We start from the raw sequence: 23,156 nt of genomic DNA on the forward strand, positions 1-23,156 counted from the left end.
ACATTTACACTTACAAAATCATGATTCCGGCTTCAAAGAGCCATTATCAAGTGTTTAAGTGTTATACAGTGCCTAGGATTGCATACTGTCGTATTTAAAATACGTTATTTGACTCAAGATGGTATACTCAGTGATGAAACAAAGCAGTAGGCTCTGCAGAAATATCGACTCTTACACAAAGTGTCTAATAGTGTAACAGTTATGTCACTAAATATAACTGGATTTTCTCTTTTGATGCTAGTCAATTGTCAGGATCAGCATCACTGCAATGTACATTTAATTCTAAAGCATTATGCCATGGTGAAAATACTAAATAAATTAATTTTTCTCTCTTAACAACATGTAGTCTTCCTTGGCTCGGGTATGAGGTAGAATGAAACAGCATTTTTACATAAGATAACTTTTATTGAAGATTTGTACAACTGTTTCCTTACTCGATGTTCTGGCTCGGAGAGCGGCAGCTGTGTCGGTTGCGAAGCCTTCTGCTGCGGCAGTGGCGGCGTCTGATTACGCGTGGCACTGTGTATCTCGTGTCGCCGTCTCGCCCAGCTGACTAGAGACGCGCAGCGCGAGGTGGCCCGTTTAATTATTGCGAGCGAAGTCGTGCATCGGATGGTGATACCTTGGATGTGGCGTCCCAGTGTTCTCTTCTCTAAGCGGCCACGTGTGTTGCGCGTCGGCCAGCGGAGTGGCGCGGCGGGGGAAGGCCAGTGTCCTGGACTCGAACAACGGACTCCCGCTTGCCAGTCTTCGGCTGTCAGATCTTCATCCCAGCTCACAGGTGACTGCTGATGTGAGGCCGTCTCCTTCCCGTCCTCACGCGTCACCCGGGTACGTAAAAATCAGACTTCAAATACCTTTTAACTTCTGTCTTCTGGCGCCGAGGCTGCTGCTTGCTATTCCATTACAGCAGCGGACTTGGTGCGTCTGTGTATGATGTAGTCTCTTCTTGCATGACGGTCTTCAGTACCGAAACTGACTGAAAACTACTGCTACTCTCTTCCCATTTCTTCGTCTGTCGGGCCCAGTGCGTCTCGCGTATTTATTCACTTCAGTTTACTGGAGGTGAACGACTTCACGGTCAATGCTTCGTCTGTCGCGTTGAAAAGCTTCTCGAAGAATCTTCTTAACGTCGGTCATTGGCTCTTGGAATGTAGGCGAGGGCCTTTGATCACATGTGACGACTGAGAAACACGTGAACCGGTCATTGCCTCTTCTGTCACGTTGAAAAGCTTCTCGAAGAATCTTCTTAACGTCGGTCATTGGCTCTTGGAATGTAGGCGAGGGCCTTTGATCACATGTGACGACTGAGAATCACGTGAGCCGGTCGGGCGATGCCCTGACGGCTGAATCGACAGCGTCCACTTATGTGGAACTTGCTGACTTCATGGTCATTGTCTCTTCTGCTCTGCTGTTCTGCCCACTGTTTTCCAGTGTGTAATTCTTCTAAACTAAACTAAGTTTTTCATTTATATTCTAATTTCTACTTCACTTTGATTTCACTAATTTATTTACTTAAGTACCACTCAACAATAGTGTATTTTAAATACGACAGCATGACATCTTAGGCACTGTAAAACACTTAAAACACTTGATAATGACACTTTGAAGCCGAAATCATGATTGTGTAAGTGTAAATGTAAGATTGTAAATAAACAAGAGTCTGATGGCGGTACTGACTTTGAAGAAACATTCCCAATTTGTTTTAATGATTATGAAACAGCGAAAATTTAAAATTTTTCCATTACCGGTTGCAACGTGCAGCACGGTCGTTTTCACATGGAAAATAGAACAGGAAAAAGAACACAGACCTCTATCAGTTTACATATTTATTATTTTTAACACCTTTTTCATAACATCACAACCTCTAACGGATGTCTCTGTTTTATCCTCTTGGTCTTAAAATAACGTCTTTTTGTGACAATACTTGAAAAAACTAAGGAAATTAATGTGCACTTTGTTATGAGAATTCTGGTGTATTAAACGCATTTACGAAATTACACAGACGAGTACTTTCATTTTCGCTTTTATTTCAATCCGATGTTTAAAGTTTGATATTGCTAAAATATGGTTTGCGATTATTTCAAGATGTTAAAAAAATTATGCTTATAGCAATAACGACCTGCATGAGATTATAATGTCCTATTAAGACTTAGGCATGTTTCCAAGATGCTCCACTTTGTTGGAAGTTAGCAATTATTTATCAGTTGAGTTGTGTTCAAAAAGTTGTAATAAAAATAAAATGAGGTTGGAGTGTCAGATATACGATTGTACAGTTTCTTAGAAATTTCATCAGCTCAGCCGGATGTTTCCTACACAGATTTCTTCCGGATATGCGGCGACGGGACTCGCGTTCACCGCTTCTTCTGGTGTGACGACTGGACGCACTGCGCTGATAACCACGCCGACGAGCTGAACTGTAAGTACCTGTCTGACGTCACCACTAATGTCGGCACTCATCATTCAGTTCTCGTCTATCCTCTGTCTGTCAGTAAATAACTCATTTTGTGTGTGTTTATCTCTGGATTATGTTAACAAAAACAAATATACTGCATCGTTATTAGCCCGATACGTGGCACTCGTGTGAGAAACAGGGAACGTTCGTCTAAATTATGTTAACAATATTCTCTATTAATCCTGGTGCGTATTTGTACAATCGACTTTAGCTTACGTGTTACCCACTCTTTTGATACGTCTGGCCATAGATGTTACGATAACACAATTTCACTAACATAAACACAAAAAATTTATATTTCTTTTCTTGAAAATGCGTAATTTTCGTCTGCCTCACTAACTCTCCTTTTCCTCTCCGTAAGTCCCTTCTTATACTTCCCCTTTCTGTCTTTCAATTCATTCTCCTCGTACACATTTATGAGCTAAAACATTAATATCATTCGCTTAATAGCGTATTGGTCCAAGTTTGCAGCGTAATACAGCAGCTCCTGTGCGTGGGATGGATTCTGCTAATTCTCTTAGTTTCACGGAAGTGATTGGCAATAGTGGTGTTCTGTGTGTAACGGTAGGTGGTTCTGCTTTTTGGCAAAGTTTGTATTTTGCCAAGACAGCGCGAATTCGCTTTTCCATATTATTGAAATAATGGGCATCCCGTAATTTCTTTAGCACCAAAGTGAGATGTGTGTACCAAATGAGTTTGTTGACGAATTCATCTGTGATGCACAGTACCCAAATAGGTCTGGCAGGACATCTACGTCTGAATAAAATATTACGTACGAGGTAGAACTGTCTTATCCCAGTATTCGATTTGTTTTTCTATTTCTCCTTTATATCTTTCCAGACTGATTACTTCTCCTGAACGTGAGCAATATCACATAAAGAAGATGAAACAAAGTTTTCAAAGGCTATTTTTGGCATATACACTGAAGCGCCAAAAAAACTGGTGTAGCCATGAATATTCAAATACAGAGAAATGTGAACTGGCAGAATACGGCGCTATGGTCGGCAACCCCTATATAAGACAGCAAGTGTCTGGCGCAGTTGCTAGATCGGTTACTGCTGCTGCAATGGCAGGTTATCAAGATTTAAGTGAGGTTGACAGTGCTGTCACAGTCGGTGCACGAGCGTTGGGACAGAGCATCTCCGAGGTAGCGATGAAATTGGGATTTTAACGTAAGACCATTTCACGAGTATACAGCGAATATCAGGAATCCTGTAAAACATCAAATCTCCGACATCGCTGCGGCCGGAAAAAGATCCTGCAACAACGGGACCAAAGACGACTGAAGAGAATCGTCTAACGTGACAGAAGTGGAACCATCCCGGAAACTGCTGTAGATTTTAGTGCTGGGCCATCAACAAGTGTCAGTCTGCAAATCCTTCAACGAGACACCGTCGATATGGGCTTTCGGAGCCGAGGGCACACTCGTGTACCCTAGGCGACTGCATTACACAAAGCTTTACGCCTCGCCTTGACCTGTCAACATCGACATTGGACTGTTGAAGACTGGAAACATTTTGCCTGGTCCGACGAGTCTCGTTTCAAATTGTATCGAACGGACGGACGTGTATGGGTATGAGAGAACCTCTTGAAACCTTGCACCCTGCATGTCAGCAGGGTTACTGTTCAATCTGGCGGAGGCTCCATAATGGTGTGGGGCGTGAGCAGTTGGAGTCATATGGGACCCCTGTTACGTCTAGATACGACTCTGACAGGTGACACGTTCATAAGCGTCCCGTCTGATCACCTGCATCCATTTATGTCCATTTTGCATTCCGACTGATTTGGGAAATTGCACCAGGACAATGCGACACCCCACACGTCCGGAATTGCTACAGAGTGGTTCCAGGAACATTTGTTTGAGTTTAAACACTTCCGCTGGCCACCAAACGCCCCAGGCATGAACATTATTAAGCATAGATAGCCCTGCAGGATTCATGGTGTCCGTTCCCTCCACCACTACTTCAGACGTTAGTGGAGTCCATGTCACGCAGTGTTGCGGCACTGCTGCGTGCTCTCGGGGCCCCATACAGTAACAGTTTCTTTGGGTCTTCAGTGTATGTTTCCGGAGGTATGTGGCACCTTATGTCTAAGCCCAGGTCACAGAGTCATATAATTCCCCTAAGTTACGGGAAAATGGCTTCTCCGCGCTTAGCGAATTTGGTTTATTACGCCACTGCAAAGCACTGTACCACTGTACCAAGAATGTGGTCTTATTACAGGGACATTTACCGTGCTGGAAGGTGTCATCGCCGTCATCGGAGACACCAGCCAAGAAGAGACGCTGTTGATCCACAATAATATTCGCATAGTTAGTGGTAGTCCTGGTGCCTTCGATTACTACCACAGGTCACGCGGAAGGCTATATGAGTAAACACATAGTATTATAGCACCCCCGCAGTGCGGCGACCTTGACGAGGTTCATGTTTCGAGCAACCGTTTACCTGGTTGATGCTGGTTCCGGACACGACCGTCAACCTTTAGTAACAAGAAGTGACTCATGTTGCCTGGTGTTTCCATTGATCCACTGTCCAATTTTGATGATCGCGTGCCAAGTGCAATCGTAATTAATGATGTCGTTGGGTCAACGTAGGAACCCATAGGGGTTGTCTACTGCGGTGCCCCGGTTCAAGAACGTGCATTGAACGGTGGGCCCCGAAACACTTGTGGCCGGTCCACTACTGTATTCCCTCTTCAGATCTGTCACAAATAGCCACCCATCATGCTTTACAGATCCGGCAAGCCACCAATCTGCACGTTCTGGGATGAGATACGGGTGTCCAACGCATTGTCGGGTACTCGCTGTTTCACCGCCCTTCAACCGCCTTACGTGAAGACTCACGGCAGTGTTACACGGGCTGTAGACCAGCTCCGCTGTGGACGGGCTGCTCGTTTCCACTCCCTGTACCATGTCAGTGGACATATCTACCAGCGGCCAGTATCGTCGCTAGTATGATTCTCCATTCGTATACGCGTGTTTATACTGTCGTTATCGTGTCACGTGCCTGGCATTGGGTCTCGTCTTAATGCCTTGGCTCATCAGTGAATGTTACTCCTTTGTAGCCCCTTATTGTTCAACCCCATTTCAAGCTCCACGCTCATTCTCATTTACATGCCTCATCTGAGGAACGGATGTCATAATAAAATTTTAATTATACTTGAGCAGTCCATTTTCTAACAAACAAAAGGAGCAATGGATGCATTATTATCATCAATCTGTTTTACCGAATTGTTATAAAGACGACCACGGGAAAGAGTAAAGTGACTAAAACATAAAATTGCGTATTCTCTTGAATAAATCTTCCTCGCAGGTATGTAGCGTAATTTAAAGAATGAGTATTCAATTGTTCCCAGGACTATGAAAATACCACTATCAATACAGCTTTGATTGGAAGAGAAGACTACCGTGTAATGAGGCTAAAACAGTCTTCTTTTTTGATAAAATCCATCCTTAGTAGGAATTCTGCTATTGTGCTGTGTGAATATGAAGCGCAGAATATAGAAAATTATGTGGCCTTCTGCCTTCCCATTCAGTTAAATGTCGATGCGATTGCAGAAGCGGAGTGAATTCAATTACACGACTAGATGAGATAACCTTCGGTCAAGAAGGATTACGAAAAGAGAGCTTGTGAACCTCATCTGGAGTTGCGTGAAAGAAAAGAAAATGTGTATCTGACCGGGACACGGACGCCAAACATGTTCTTTTACGGGCAGTGCTCTTACCGATTGAACTATCTAGGTGCAACTCATGACCATTCGTCAAGGGTTTTAATTTTCCATTCTCTCCCGATTTTCAAACTCTCGCTGAACTAGTTTTCCTCGAAGGGATTATATCATACAGAAATGGTTTGGCCGCATGCTAGAGAGTTGTTTCCGCTATATACCTTTCACTTAGCAGCGTGGTGTGTTCGATTTCGAAATTGTCTGGTGAAGTGGGACCCAAATCCTGAACACGTATCAAAAGTCCGACTCTATGCTCATTTCTGTTAATTTTTCTTCCTTGTCCAGAAGAACTCCCACCAACAAAAATATATATAAAATTCGCATCCATACGGGAATAGGACTCAAACACATGACACCCTCCAGCGATGGTGTCATAAAGGCTACCCTTCAAATACTGTTCTCAAACCCAAGTTAAAAAATTATTTGTTACCGAAATATTTATTTTTTTATGTGTTCATTTATTACACTGTAGACAGTTGTCTATAATTTAAGCAAAGGCTGTATTCATTTTTCGATAAATTATCAACAGTAAGTTCTTTCCTAGTAAGTTCTTTCCTATACATCACCAGCTAAGGATACTTTAGACATTCCCACCACATAACTATTCCTACTATTAATAAAACTACACCTACTTCCCGATCTAAATCTACCTGACAGTATTATTGCTCTAAACCTGATTTCCTCCTATTTGTCACTAGTATGCATTATAAAATATTAAAAAAGATTATAAACGGTAATGATATCAATTCTAATCTGCCATATTCCGAAATGCACTCCGGCGGTCCCCAGCCCATATGTACTCCCTGCCCATTCCTGGGCGCTTCGGAGAGCGGTGTGGTTGCGTGTGCTTCTTACCATTTGTGTCAGCTTCTCCCTCCAGGGGATGACTCCCCTGTCCCGATGGAGAGCCGCTGTTGCCGGTGTTCTAGTTCTGTGGATGGAGAGGCACGGCACACGGATGCGCTTCCACTCTATCTTGTTTTTGTGATCGTCTAGCATGCGCAACTAATATATCGTCTGCTGCAACTGTTGATCTCAAATGTCTTCGATCCGTTGCTCTCGGCCTTCTGCGTCACAACCTCCTCTAGTGAAACAGACGGAGGTTCGTTGCCAAGGTAGCGCACAACACGATTTGTTTCAAAAAAATATTGTCCTGGACCTGCCATCCTGCTTCGCCACGCACTCGAGCGTTCCGTGCTGATTCAGTTACTGCCGATCAGTATCAGCAGCAAAATCGTCGTACAACGGTCGTCCCCAGATAGTATGTCCTGAATATGTTCACAGAACGGAGGGGGTAGACCATCAAATTGCAGTGGGTGCAGTCCCACGCTAGCATCCGCTATAATGAGGAAGTTGACGTATTAGTGAACCAAGCTTCCTCCGTGGCATTGTCTTTGATTTGAAATTTCCGTGTACTGACTACCTACGTGATGGCCAGAGCCACGGAAAACACAATGGCAAGTATTGTGGAACGTGTCCCAACAAATGGAGGAGGTTATTACACGGTATTACAGCCTCGAATTCCTACAAAACCGTGGTTTCCGAAGGCCCATTTCGACCGATCAACGATTTCCACCATCGTTCGACTCTTGTTCAATCATGCCTCTTTTCCTCTCCATCTACAACGAATCAACACTTACAGTTCCCTTAGATGTGACTTTGGTTCTGAATAGGAAACTCACGTAACCCACATCCTTTTTTCGTGTCCCAAATTTCAGTGTGAAAGGTTAGATTATTGAAGAAATCGTTATGTATGAGAAATACCACGTCCTTCTATCAGATTCTTCTCTTTCGTTTTGATACCGACATTCGTCTTTATAAAGTGACTGTAAATTTCCGTTAAAGTGTTGGTAAGAGTCTGTAGCTCTTAATGGTTTGCGTTTTTCATGTCTTTCTTTTGATGGAATTTCTATACTGGTGTGAAATGTTGTTGTCCATTTGTGGTGGACAAAATTGTGACAGCTTCAGGTCTTATATCAGCAAATACGAATTTATGTATTCTTTGCATACAATTGAACGTACAGTTTAGCCACGTTATTTAGATGGTAGATTGAGTACTACTGGTGGTCAAATAAATAAAAGAAATGGTATGTTCTGGTGTTCTTTCTTTACCAACGGCACATTTGGAGGTCTGTCTTCGACCAGTTGAGTGCCAGCAGGTTACATAAGGCTCTTGACGCGTCAAGACGTGTGTCACGTCTCTTGACGGATTCAGATGCCTCATTCCCAGTTTCAGTTTTATATCTGGGAGAAAAACGCAGGTGCACTGCCTGTCTGGGCATCTTCCTTCCGTTTTTGATTGTCAATTTACTGCTTTATGGCTCGTATTCTTATTATATGCAGGACTTCAATATGCTCTTTCTTCAGTCAATAGATGACCGATCTTTTCAGTATCTCAAGATTAAGTGGACATTTTCCAAGTATTATATGCAGCGTCTCAACCGACACATTATTAAAGCCGCCGCCTCTCAACCGAAGTAGTATTCCGTGTTCACCCTACTAACTATCCGCGCTGCTGTTGTGAGCAGAAGCCTGTGCACCCAAGCACCCTCACATCACCCCCTAACGCTTTTATCACAGTTAGGGTGGCATTATGATACGTCCCCATTGTCTATATTGATAGTTTATAATCATAATTGACTAGATTAATAATTCTGTTATCAATGTACCTGCATCTCTTGTTTATTTCTCCAATATGATAATTTTGTTGCTCGTCCCAGAGAACACCTTAGTATCTGGTGGCGAATTTTCCCCTTGTGGACCTGTCACATAATTTCATGATCGTATCTCACCAGAGTTTCACTTTTAACAACATTTACCACGTTTATCAGTCGCATCAGACAATTTAACAATGTAGTTGTTGAAGGAGCTTGCCACATCCTTCTTCCAGTTCACTGCAGCTTTTTTTGACTGGGACCGTCAGGTTGTCAGTATATGCCCCTATCCCTTCGACAGCTTCGTTATCCTGCAGCTTCCATAATACAGGTTCAAGTACCAGATCCCTGTGGGCAGCCGTTAGAAAATTCTTCTGTGAGAGCCTCTCTAGGGCACGACGTGATTGCTGCTCTGTTTTGACAATAGTTCTTAAAGCAGTTCTAGAAAGCTGCTGGGCAGTCCAAGCCCCTCAGGAGGTCAAGAAGCAAGAAGTGCTAGCTACCATAAGTGATCGAAAGCCCCGGCAATGTTCACATTGTAGCTACAACATATTTAAGGGCGTAAGTCTTACCGCCTCTTTACGGAGTCTTCTGATGACTTCTCACTTCTGAATTCATAGGGTGGGAGATTTATTGCATGAAGAAGATCTATTCTTCTGAAGTTTGCCGGCCGAAGTGGCCGTGCGGTTAAAGGCGCTGCAGTCTGGAACCGCAAGACCGCTACGGTCGCAGGTTCGAATCCTGCCTCGGGCATGGATGTTTGTGATGTCTTTAGGTTAGTTAGGTTTAACTAGTTCTAAGTTCTAGGGGACTAATGACCTCAGCAGTTGAGTCCCATAGTGCTCAGAGCCATTTGACTAGCCATCTTCTGAAGTTTACGGTATTGCTGCTTCTCAACCACTGTACCTAAAGCAACGAGAAGGCTCATTGGTCTGTAGGAATTTTGAGCGAGAGGAGTCATGTCTTCAACTTGCTTCAGAATAATCAGATTTCGGTTCTTTCATATACTTAGTATCATTGCTGCAACATACACGCTTTATACAGTTGTATAGACTGGAACTTGCGTCCATGTGAATAGTCAGTAGAACGTCAGCAAGTATACCGTCAAGACCAGGTGATTTATTCCTTTTCAGCTTCAGGAACTATTCCCTCAACCTCCTCTTTCGAAAATGGGAAAAATTTCATTTCTGATGTATACTTCCCCACTTTCGTTCTGTGTTCATCAAATTCGTTTTCTGTCGAATTATCTGGAAAGAGACAGTCCAGCAGCAATCGTGCAGATTAGCGCCAGATTTCTATCACGCTGCTGTCTGCTCACTTTAGAGTTACTATCATTGCCGGATATTTTACCTTTCGGCAGACGATTTTATACGTCGTAACCGATGGGTCAAGATTTAGGTTCTGTGCCTCGAATCGGTTTCAGCGCTTTGTTCTTGTTTGCCGCAGGTGGTCCATAAAATTGCTGCAAGTTCTCTGTATCTGCCCAGACGGCGGGCTCTTTCTCCCGTAGTCTTGCCTTTCTGTTACAGTCTTCTTCTTCTTATTCTTCTGACTTCTGTTCTAAGACTATGGAGATACTCGTTCCATGGTACTTGCGAATTCCAGCCCCAATTCCAGCCCAATTGTCTTATGACTGTTATTGTACCTCTTGTATTGCGGTCACGAGTTATTGAGCTATTGTACAGTCTTTGTCATCTACTTTCGCCGGGTTCGGGCATTGGAAAATACTGCTCAGGTGGGTGCAGTCGGCTTTCCTTACGTTGTGTCGTGTCTTTAATGCGTTTAGAGCATCGAAATCTCTGAGTTCATGTCTGTGAGAGTCAGCTGCCTAGATTATAAAGTCGTGGTCACTCATGGGGAGGCCTCTTTCAACTTTCGAAAGGGAAAATACAAAATAACATAAACGCGAGCAATGAAAATTGCTAGTTTTGAAGCATATAGTCTTTCTCTACCTCATCAACACTACTGACCTCCCTGTTTTCCTCTCATAGCATTCGCCTCATGGAATATCTAAAAGGTGGACGATTCACGTCACTTTTTGATACTAAGGAAGGTAGTTTAATTGTATCTTATGTAATTTATCTAATGAAGGCAATTTTTACTTATTTGATTTACCCTATGAACTCATAAGTGTTCCTACAAAACGCTCTTGTAGTTTCTTTACGTTCAGCGCGTTTCAACATTTATGCTCATTCTCACATACAACTGTCTTACTGATACTCCTTCCAAGAAGTTTTCAAAACTAAAGATAACTGTGTGTGAAACGGAAGATTTAGAAACAGTGTGTATTACCAGTTTTTATTTATAGCAGTGAGAATAATTTCAAAATCAGAGGCTCATTTAGCTATAAACTGGAGATCTATGTCGGTAATTAGTGGACTAGACGAATTAACAGAATTGGCTCAGATTAGTGATTGTAGAGGGTGACTATAATTAAAATTAAACTGAGGTCGGGTAGACATGAAAGTTTTCGAGTGTATGATGGATGGGATAAAAAATTTGTTGAAATCTAAGGATAAGGAAAGACCGAGGCGGTAACCCAGTGCTGGGAAGGAATATGATGAAAGCATACAGGAGAAAAATGCATCCATCTACCTGAACGCAATGAGACACACAGTAGTCTGGAAGGGGGCCTGTACTCAGCACTGTATGTGGAATGGTTGATGGTTGTGGTGTTCAATGATGAGATACAACGGTGCACGACCTCTCCACGCGGGAGCGCTTATTGGTGATGTTTCAACTGCTACAGGGATACGATAGGGATTCTAACCAGTCACTCCAGTGCCTCTACTGAAGATCACAGAACTTGTTAACACGCATGTTGTGCTCCCTGTCGGTTGCTCTCATGTGAACCAAAGTCTTCTCATTCCGCTGCATCCGGCACAGTCCTACGTGTGATCAAGCAACAAAGCCTATGGCAGTTTCTTAGGGGCTGTCTCTGTGAGGACGTATAACCACATAACTATAAGAAAATTTTAAACAGACTACACATACTGCCTTAGGGAGACACAGGGACCACCTAATAGAGGTATTTTGTTGAATATTTCAGCTTCAGTCTAGAAAAATGTTATCATTACCAGTTTCATGTTACCAGCTCGTCATCAAATATCGTTTTTACGTTGCAGAGTCACACTTTGGCATTTGACGAGCTCGCAGGTAACGGATTAAAATCATTTGATGCTGAACTGGTAAGTCGATATCGTAATGATACAATTTAAGACAAAAGAAAAGGAAAATGAAAGAAAAGACGACGTACCATGAAGGAATTGTCCGAATGGGGCGGAAATCGGTAAATCTGATATTCATGTACAGACAAACAAGTGATTACAATTTCAGAAAAACTGGATGATTTATTCAAGAGAAAGAGCTTCTAGAACTGAGCAAGTGAGTAACGCGTTTGTGCACATCTAGCCTTTATGCAGACAGTTATTCGGCTTGGCACTGAGTGACAGAATTGTTCGATGTCCTCCTGAGGGGTATCTTGCCAAGTTCTGTCCAACTGGCGCGTTAGATCGACAAAATCGAGAGTTGGTTTGAGGTCCCTGGCTTTGTTGCTCCAAACGTTCTGAATTGGGGAGGGGTCCGGCGACCTTGCTGGCCACGGTAGGCTTTGGCAAGCACGGAAACAGGCAGTACAAACTCCTGGACGTCGGGCAGTTTGGGTGGCGACAGTCAGCTACAGCCTCCAGACACGTCGCCAGGCTGGAATCCCAGTGACCGGGGTAGAACTGTCGTCAGTGCTGTGACCCGCTTCAAAATGAGACACAATGACCAGCGAAGACGTATCTGGAGCAGCAGTGGCATACCAACCTCACTTTCGCTCGCCATATGGCCTGAGAACCAAAAATAATGGTGCGGCGTGCCATTTCATATGACAGAAAATTCGTCGACGGTGTTCCACACCCCTTTTTGTTGCCGTTGATGACAAGCCTCTCTGGGCTTACATTTCAACAAGATAATGCCCTCCCGCACGCGACAAGAGTTTCTACTTATTGCTTGCAAAAGTTTACCGTTACGAGCAAGGCCAATTGGGCAGAATGTGGCACGGTACCCCTCAACAACGTTTCCACCAAATCTATGAATGAATGGCAAGTCAAATAATTGCTCGCCTAAGGGCCTGAGGTAGAGCAACACATTATTGATTTGGTCAATTTGTGACTCTCTCTCTCTGGAATAAATCATCTAGTTTCTCTGAAACTGGAGTGATTTGTTCGTCTGTACTTGTACATCCCGTCTTCCGGTTTCCACTCATTAGGATAGTTCCTCCGTGGAGTGTCTTCTTTTTTAGTCTGAGTGCATATTATTAAAAAAATGCAAGTTAATTCTTCGGTAACCATGCAGCTACTTTAAGATATGCAGTTCCTCAGCAAACTATATGTCGGAGGCATCAAACGCACGCCGTAGGTCGGATGATTTTATGTACGCAGAGCAGAGACTGGCCCGTTTATTGCAGTTTTTACGACACCTACTCCAGATGTTGATAGAATGAGGAATAGTGGACTTCACAGCTGTAATTAACTACGTTTTCGAGATATGTCGATTTTCACGCCGGGTAAACACCTACCGTATAGACCGTATACCATATCTCTGATTATGAATTTTACACGAAAAGGGCGGGAATATAGCTCTTCACCCGGTGCTGAGGACACACAAAAACTGACCACAAGTGTTCCTCAGGAAGAATAAAACTGCTAATAAAAGTCTTATGAAGAATGCTACCTCGTTTCCGGATGATATTGTAGCTATTAGAAAAGAAAAAAAGTAAAGCTCATTTCAGTTAACCTCCGTCCCAAATTCCTTGAAGAACAGAATTTCCATGCACAAAACATCATGTTTCCCGAACTATATGCCGTACAACAATACAGTTTTACAGATACATTCAATAACGTAAATGCTGTCTGCAAAACGTTTTGCGAATAGAGTTGATAGTAAAGAAGTAACGAATTGAAATGTCATGCCAGGTGCAGCAGTTTTAGCGCATGGAAGCAAGAGTGCAGTTAGTCATACTTTTTTTTCATTATTTTGTGGGGTTATCAGCGAAACAGAGTTTCTAAAGGATTTGAAATTATATATACAGTCGGTTGGAAGTCGCTAGTGCTTTCATTATCAAGTACAGGATGTTTATAGTTTGAGTAATTTGTGCACTACGAGTTACTTTGCCTAAAGACATATAAAAGCTACCGCGTTACACGTTCTGACATTACATTACCGCTCCTAATGACTAGATTGTGATAGTAGTTTAAGTTTTTAAATTTGATCAGACAAAGAAAAATCAAATATCGTTGCGCTGCGAAATGCTAGATAGTAACCTGCAACTGGGACCTGCCCCGTGTGCCATGCACCATGTACTATACACTGTGTTAGCCATTTCCTAATAGAGATGTCACATATTAACAGCCTTATTTATACCTGTGGAGAATCTGACGTTTCATCACCTTTTTTTCTAGTGTGCATTCTGTTTCAAATATTTGGCAGTTACAATTTTTTGTCAGTACTCGACTGTGCACAGTTATTGGAAAGAATCGTAGGTGTCTTTTACGGACAGTAGTTCATGTGAAGACTGAGGACACAACAGTGATGTGAGTCAATATTAAACAAATAATGCCTTGTGAGTGGTAAATATGTGCACACATGTTAAGTTAGTTGTCGTTGTGATTATACAATGTTAGGGGCACCTGGCACAAGGTGATGCGCTGATAGTAAAATTACGAACCACAAATAAAATAAATCAGTCAGCGTATTGACTTCCAGTTCGTACAGTGGAAGGTCAACTTTTCTGATCTTTAGGTGGCTTATTATACTAACGTCTTCTTTCGCTACAGGCGTCTCACAGCCACACTGGAATGGAGTTCGTAATTCTCCATTCACTGAGCGCCTAAGTCATATTATTGTAATGGCTAATTGTCTTAGCCGATGTTGTTGACATCGCTGTTAAATGAAGAGGAGACGGCGCGGTGAGGCGGTCGTGGCGATGGTTGCAGGTACAGCCTGTGACGGCGCCGACAAGTTCCGCTGTCCGAACGGTCGCTGCATCCGTCGCGCCAACCTGTGTGACTCGTACTGCGACTGCGCGCCGACCGAACGCGGCCAGGGGTGCGCCGACGAGGCGGGCTGCCAGCACAGCTACCTGCAGAGGCACGGTATGTACCCTCTACACCTGTCTACCCACACAAGCACTGCATGAACGCACCACGCGCTGCGCCCGCTCGCTAGAGGATCTGTCGTGGTAGCATTTTACACTAAGCTGAAACAAATCATGGGATACTTCCCAGTATCTTGTCGGACCTCCTTCTGCCTGAAGTAGTGCAGCAGCTCGAAGTGGCGTGGACTCAACAAGTCGCTGGAAGTGCCTTAAGATTTTCTGAGCCATCAGTAGTTGCAAAACTGTTGCCAGTGTAGGATTTTGTACTCGAAATGACCTCTCGATTATATCCTATAAATGTTCCATGGGTAGCCCAATCATACACTCTTATTTTCCAAAGTGTTCTTCAAACTAATCACAAACGATTATGGCCTAGTGACATGCGCTTTGTAATCCATAAAAATTCCATTGTTCTTTGGGAACACTAAGTCCATGAATGGCCACAAATCGTATCCGGCTAGCCGAACACAACCGTTTACAGTCAATGATTGTTTTGGTTGGACCAGAGGACCCAGTCCTTTCCATGTAAACACAACCCACACCATTATGGATCTACCATTACCTTGCACAGTGCCTACCTGACAACTACAGCCCATGGCTTCATCGGGTCTGCGCCACCTCGATCACTACAATCAGCTCATATCAACTGCAATCGCGACTCACCTGACCAGTCCACGGTTTTCCAAACCACTAAGGTCCAATCGATATTGTCACTAACACAGGAGAGGCGCTCCAAGCGATGTCGTGCTGTTGGCAAAGGCACTTGCGTCGGTCGCCTGCTGTCATACCCCATTAACGTCAAGTTTCCCCCATTTTGTACAAGCGTATGCGTTCGTCGTGCGTCCAACATTAACTTCAGCGGTTACTTTACGCAATGCTGATTCTCTGTTGCTGAGACCTCTAGTCAAACGCTGCTGCTCTTGGTCATTAAATGATGGCCGTCAGTTGTTGCGTTGTCCGTTGTGGAAGGTAATGTCTGAAACGGGGTATTCTTGCAACGGGTGCACTATGGATCTCGGAATATTGAATATCCTAACGATTTCTGAAGTGGAATGTTCCATGCGTCTAGGTCCCCAACCAGTACGCGTTCAAAGTCTATTAATTTCCGTCGTGCGGCCATAATCACGTCGGAAACTTATTCACATGAATTATCTGAGTACAAATGATAGCTTTGCCAGTGAACTGCCCTCTTGCACGCGATGCAACCGCCATCTTCATATAGGCATATGGCTATCTCATGACTTATCACCTCAGTGAACTTTCAGTATAACTGGTAGAGAGACATTGGGTGCTGACTTATAAATGGAAAACAGAGGTATGGCTCAACATCATATATCTGGCGGTAAATCGCGTAACAAACGACGTTTTTCGAGAAGTTACTTCTCATCCTCGGGTCTTTCTTCGTCATGGCGACCGGCTCCACCGGATCCATCAGCCTCTATCTTCATACACAGCGCCCTTTCGCTTTATCCACCACACTGTTCCCTTGTCACGGGGCCTACGGCGTGTTTTTGCGATCCCGTAGATCAGCCTCCCGACATAGCAAAGTTGCGAGTCGGCAGTGCAATCAAGATGCAGACCCTCTACTACACATATTTGATGACTTTTTATTTATTATTTGTTTTACACATCTAGTTTCGTAAGACAAATTCAGGAAAAAATCTCCATCGTTATGGAATGTTTCAGTCATCAACTTGCAACAGGAAAGTAATAACATATAAAATAAAATATTTATAAATCTTAAAAAGACGTCAAGCTATAAGTTTATGTAAGCGTACTAAACATTATAACGCAGGAATCATCTTATTTATTTAAATAACTCCTCAACAGAGACATGAGTAAACTCTTCAGGTTGGATCTGAAAGCACGTGGATTACTGCTAATATTGTGGTAGCTTATTGAAATTGGATGCAGCAGAACACTGCACGCCTTTCTGCGCAAGAATCAAGGAACTTCGATCCAAATGCAGATTGGATTTCTGCATAGCGTTAACTGAGTTAAAACTGCTAATTGGGAATAAGCTGATACTGTCAACAAGAAACGACAATAAAAAATATGCATACTGAGAGGCATGAGAATATCCAGACTAATGAACAGGGGTCAACAAGAGGTTGGCGTACGTAACACGACTTATTGCTCGAATCGCCATTTCCTGAGTCAAAAATACCCTCTGAGAATGGGAAGAGTTATTCCAAAATGTAATGTTATACGTCATAAGCAAGTAAAAAGAAGCATGGTACTTTTCATGTCGAACTATCTCATATCTCAGATACTGTTCTAATAGTGAAAATGGCAGCTTTAAGTTTTTGAACAAGATCCTGAAAGTGGGCTTTGCACGAGAGTTTGCTGTCTAGTAAAGAAGAATGAATTAAAGTATTGCCTTGGTTTCTCTACTGTTCGCCTTCACTCTGGTTGGAAAAAATACTGTCTGCATCATGTCCTATGAATTTAGGAGATCTTTCAATATCCTTTTTCCTGCACAATCACATACAAAATTAAATTTTTAGACAGCATAGTTGTATGGAGATAAACAGTGATTAATTTTCTTATAATCAATTATTCAAAATGAGAGTCACAATCACATTATTTATTTTGCCACCAACCGGTTTCAACACGCCATGGGGTCATCTTCAGGGCAATTTACACCATTTGGTCGCTCGCTGGAGTCGTCACCCGGTTGGTAACTATCACTACCAACCGTGCACAGGCAAGGTGACAACTCCAGCGAGCGACCAAATGGTGTAAATTACCCTGAAGATGACCCCTTGGCGGGTTGAAACCGGTTGGCGACAAAATAAATATTGCGATTGTGACTGTCATTTTGAATAATTGACTTACAAAATTAATGCTGAAGTCACCATATACAACTAACTTTTGGTACTTTGTATAAAGTGAACCAAGAACTCTCTCTACCTTAAAGAGAAGTGATCTGAAGTCAGAGTTAAGGAACCTGTAAATAACAATTAGAACTTTAGTTTCACTAACTTCAACTGCCCCTGCACAACAAACCTGTTCAGTGCAGTGCTTTGATACATGTATGGACTCAAATGGAACACTGTTTTTTACGTACATGGTCACTCCCCACGCTGAAAAGAACTATTTCAAAAATAGCCAGCTAATCTGTTTCCTGGTAAAGGAAGCCTCTTAACTGTCACATTATTTAAGTGGCGCTTAGATATACCAATAATCTCAGAGTCCACATCTATAAGCAGATCACGAACTTCAATAATTATTATATTTTGATGAAATATGCTAATTCCTTCATTACTTGGATAACTGACTTTCTTTGAAGGTGGATCGTTGGTTGGCGAGACTTCCTTTAAGCAGGGATACTTATCAGCTGACTGCAGTCTAAAGAAGCCGCAGCAATAATACCAACCACTACAGGAATTTCCCCATGGGTGATCCGACCCCCGCCCACTACACTATCGCCTATAACCTTGGCCAAACTCTTCTTCCATACCTGCTGAAGTGCAGGCCGTCACCATCGAAACCCGCCCTATTGACAGACTCATCTGGCACCACTGCAATGGCCGATCATGACGCTGAAAAATTGAGCCACTAGTTTGAGTAGCTATCTTTTCCAGGTCAATACCTACGTCGTACTCCCCGTCCTTATGAAGAATGAGGTCTGCTACATGTGGCTTCTCTCCACTAAGCTCTGACAGTTGATCAAATGTATTGGTGCAACTGTCTGAATATCTTCTCCTCCCAGCTGCCTTCTTACCGACTGACAGTTACCATCGCCCACCGCCCTTCTCCCTCCTCATCCTCATGACATTTTTTTTAATGCGACGTCTCTTGTATACTAAATCTGAGGGTGAGCTATGCTCTTCGAAGTGTGTTGTTTTACTTGTGATTAATAACTAATCTTATGTGATTTGCCCGAAGTTTAATTAATCAACTAATAACGGTTCATTACGAGTAGCAATCTCCTAGAACACAGTGTGTGTGTTTGTGTGTGTGTGTGTGTGTGTGTGTGTGTGTGTGTGTGTGTGTATGTGTGTTTGTTTGTGTATGTCAGAAAGAGAGTGAGGCAAAGTGAAAGACATAAATAATCAGAGAGAGGAAGATGAAGCGAGAGAGACATTGAGAATTTAGTGTAAATGACGTTCAACAGACTCTAACCAGACAACTTGCATATCTAGTACCGCGATCGTAATCTGTTCTCTCTCTCTCTCTCTCTCTCTCTCTCTCTCTCTCTCTGTGTGTGTGTGTGTGTATGTGTGTGTGTGTGTGTGTGTGTGTGTGTGTGTGTGTGTGTGTGTGTGTTTGTGTGTGTGCGTGTATGTACGCGTGTGTAGCTTCGAGCTGTCGATATCAATTATGATGATGGGACTTAAACAAAGAAAGCTGATGGCCGCATGTTGCCTACTTATCGCTAAAATTATAAGGAGGACACGAAATTGATCATTCGAAAGACGTATTACCATATCAACATAACTTTCCTCAAAAAGATACTACCCACAAATTAGGAACTGTACGCACGATGTTTCCTCTAGAAATTAGTGGTTAGGAACAGTACCTCACTACAGCTTCTGCCACTGTCGGTCAGGTCCTGGCGGTGACATGTTTCTTGCAACCAGGATTTCAATCTTCTGTTTCCAAGTCAAGCAACACAGCACAAACCCACGTTAGCGACGTCGGTCACAGTGTGTGTCAGAATACGGAGTTACCTTAACTTTTCAATTCTGAATCCATACAAGGAATACAAGTAGAAATTTATTAGCATTGCATTTCGCCGTAACATGTTTCAGGAGTTCGCCCATCTTGAGGTCTTAAAATTCATGTATGCTGACGTAGTTCGTCAACTATTACATTTTATTTGTGAGTTACTGACGTTTGTAGCCACATCGTTATTTGAGTCGTGTATATCATTCAGTAATGCATTCATGTTGCCTTTAGCACAATGATGCATTTACGCCATTTTTCTTTTACTTTAATCACATGTTACTATAGTCTGACTCGGTAAGAATCATTGGCTAGCTTGTCGATTGAAACATTTGGTCTGAACATAAACCACAACAAAAGTCAAATTACGTTTTCCTGTATGTAAATTTGCGTGTATGTGCATATAAGTGCAAAAAGGTATCTTCTTGCATCGATGAAAGAAGGGTAGCTATATAATAACACAGAAATCGGTGTTCACTGATGGAGTTCGTAGGGGCCTTACAAACATATAGCGTTTGTCCTAATTACTTCAAAACGTGAAATTAACCATAAATATGAGTGCTGTCCTGTTTTATAGATAATGTATATTCTTAAGTCGTGGCATGTAATGAAATATGGTCTACATTAAATGAAAACATGCTGAATGTATTAGAAGCGGGATCGGATCTTTACTGAGGGCCTTAATTTTTTGCTTATAAACTTCGCATCTGAACTGAATATATTACAGAAAGGTAGGAAATTAGAGCTGACGCCTTCATAAGTTGAAAGAACGGAGCAGTAGGCAAAGTTTGACCGGAACGGGGATAAGGAATACAATAAGGACGAATGAGTAGCTGTGAGAGGTGAAATAGTGAAGATAATAGAGGATTCGGCAGGTAAAAAGATATTTAATTTCATTAACGAAAGGAGAAATAAAAAGTCAACAAATGAAGCAGACAAAAGGGAATACCTAGTCTAAACAATGAGACTGACAGGAAGTGGAAAATGTCAAAGCTGGAATGGCCAGACGAAGAACGCAAGGATGTGGAATTATGCAAAACTATGGAAAGGATACATGCTGTCCATAAGAAAATTAGGAGATTTTGGATAAAAGAGTGAAAGCTTAGTCCATATTCTGGATCAGAGTCGAGGTGAGTAAGTGCAGTGCTCATTATAAAAGAAATTTTTGATCATACAAGGCGAGCGAATGTAATGCTCGTTGTTTTCTCGGAATTTCTGTTATAACACACCAGTGAGTTTGACCACTGCGCACAACGATAATGCCTACACTGTGACATCAACAAAGTTAGGCGTGCACCAGCTTATGTTTATTATTAGTGGGTAACATAACCCTGGAAAACTTATAGGTTAATGCAAAGTATTTTACAGTATAACTCAAGACTGAGATTAACAGATATTTATTTGCTCTAGTGACCGACAAAAACCACAATAACAATAAACAGAAAACAATGTTCTCTAAAACACAAATTAAATTACAAAACTGTGCTAATACTATGGGGAAGTGCCAATTTGGTTGCAAAACATAATGGGGAAAGCACAACAAGATTGCTCATCTGGGCAGCTCGTGAAATCAAAGATAACCATGCAAAGTAACTACACAAGTTGCGTTGCAAAGTAGGCAAAAAATGAGCTGCTGTGAATATGCATCGTGCTGCCACAATTATAACACTTTCATTTCCCCAAATCCAGCCAAAAGTGAGCATATCTCCACCGAATTGCGATCGGAAGACAAGTGACCCGCATGGTGAAAGGGTGACGATTCACTGATCACGAAACATAGATCCATAGATCTCCCTCGAAAGTTGTCTACTTAAAAAAAAGGAATCTGTATGTAATGGACGGGTCAATGCTATAGCTAGTATGATGGACAAGAGATTCGACTACTTCATGAGAAAATGGGGGAATGCTGCAGAAACTTCCCAATCTTGGCGTACAGAACGCACCTAACCAATAAGAGGTTGGTAACGGGATGGATGGGTGTCTCACTGGCTCATCGGATTCTACCCTCCAAGCACGATGATGGGGCGATTCCAATCGATTAGATACACCCACTTCTGAAGCGAAAGCAAAGTACTTTCTCAAGGATATTGGGCGGCATCTCGGTGTCTTGTTCTTTGATGTCTGAACAGAACAGTCAAATACATCGTACTTAATTATTATCTAAGGACGGCAGTGTTGGTACGGTGCTTTCCGATCAGGGCTAGCTAGCACAGGAGCCGGCTCTACCGAAAAAAGTACGAAGCGGGTGTAATATCTCCCCTCCTTTCTTCCCCCATCTATTGTCCACATTAAACAATGTCCAGTCCAAGTAATTAATAAGCAAAGTCTTCTATGAAGATGAGAGGAGCGAAAATTACAATAAGCTTTCAAGTTTACGTAGCTTGACATGTTGAGATGGCTCCAGATCTTCTTGTCTAGGTGTCTGATTCTTGAAGCTGAAAATCTGACGTCAGGTCCTCTGGATTGATTTGATCTAAATGAATAGGAAAATTGCTGTCGCAGAATTTTACGTTAGTATATTTTCCACTGACAATCTAACATTTTAGGATATCATAAAGTATTTTGATTTTTCACATTAACAAAGCCGAAATTGCATTGTTCCCACCTGTTATACAAAAATAGATCCGATCACATCAGAGGCACGCTTATGACTCTGACGCTCTGCCGAAGTATTAACATTCCACAAGGTTTACAATTTTTCTTAACAAATGAATTCCTACTAGTTTTCGTTACATTATTAATTTAGATTATTATTTCATCAATGAATCCAGAAACAAAGATGTTAAACAGTACAGGATTGCGTAATTCATAACAAAAATTTTATGTGTGCAAGTAATTCTTAATTTCAAATAATTCTTAAAAATTTATTTTAACTGTACATTCAGAACTAGTACTTATCGAGTATAACATCGAAACCAAAATATTTTATAAAGTAATTCCTTTTCATAAATTTTACCTTGAAATTCAACATAGTGTGTGTAAAATTACGTGAGAGTTTTCAGAAAAGCAACTGAGATAATACTGACCTATCGAAAGCTCGAAAAATAATACTAGTATCGGCAACTAATGTTGAGGAAAGGTAGTGCTAGAGGAGCATGTCCCATTACACAGGCCACAGCCTTACTTCAGCGAAAACTGCTCAGTGCCCAGGGGATCTTCACCCTGCCTAATGAGATTCAACGTTCTCCCTCGGCTGACAATGAGGACCCAGGGACCACTCTGGGACGACATCTTCTCAGTAGGAAAAACAGGAAGTTTTCCTCCCAGAAAACTTTTCCAGTACACTGTGAATAAAATTAACCACGAAACTGTGCAAAAGTATATCATTATTCTGTAGAGATATCTGACGCTGTCACAAAAGAAGCAGCAGTTCGAATATCAAGATCTCAGACGGATAGCCAGTACCAAGGAAAGGAAGAAAAGCCGAAAGGCGGAAGGAATATGGAGAAGAACAACATAATAATAACGAATTTGAAGGAAATATTACAGAAATACAAGAGGAACTAAATGA

At 42.3% G+C, this 23,156-nt stretch overlaps 1 protein-coding gene across 1 annotated transcript in view; it reads left to right on the plus strand.

The window, feature by feature from the left end:
• The window catches only part of LOC126456273 (G-protein coupled receptor GRL101-like), a 568,827-nt gene that overhangs the window by 319,773 nt on the left and 225,898 nt on the right, over positions 1–23,156 (plus strand). Inside the window, exons 6-7 of the mRNA XM_050092025.1 lie at positions 2,321–2,419; positions 14,814–14,972. Of these exons, the coding sequence (XP_049947982.1) occupies positions 2,321–2,419; positions 14,814–14,972 (258 nt within the window). The remainder of the gene's footprint in view (positions 1–2,320; positions 2,420–14,813; positions 14,973–23,156) is intronic.

This window comes from Schistocerca serialis, chromosome 2, assembly GCF_023864345.2.
Source record: "Schistocerca serialis cubense isolate TAMUIC-IGC-003099 chromosome 2, iqSchSeri2.2, whole genome shotgun sequence".
Lineage (NCBI taxonomy): Eukaryota > Metazoa > Arthropoda > Insecta > Orthoptera > Acrididae > Schistocerca > Schistocerca serialis.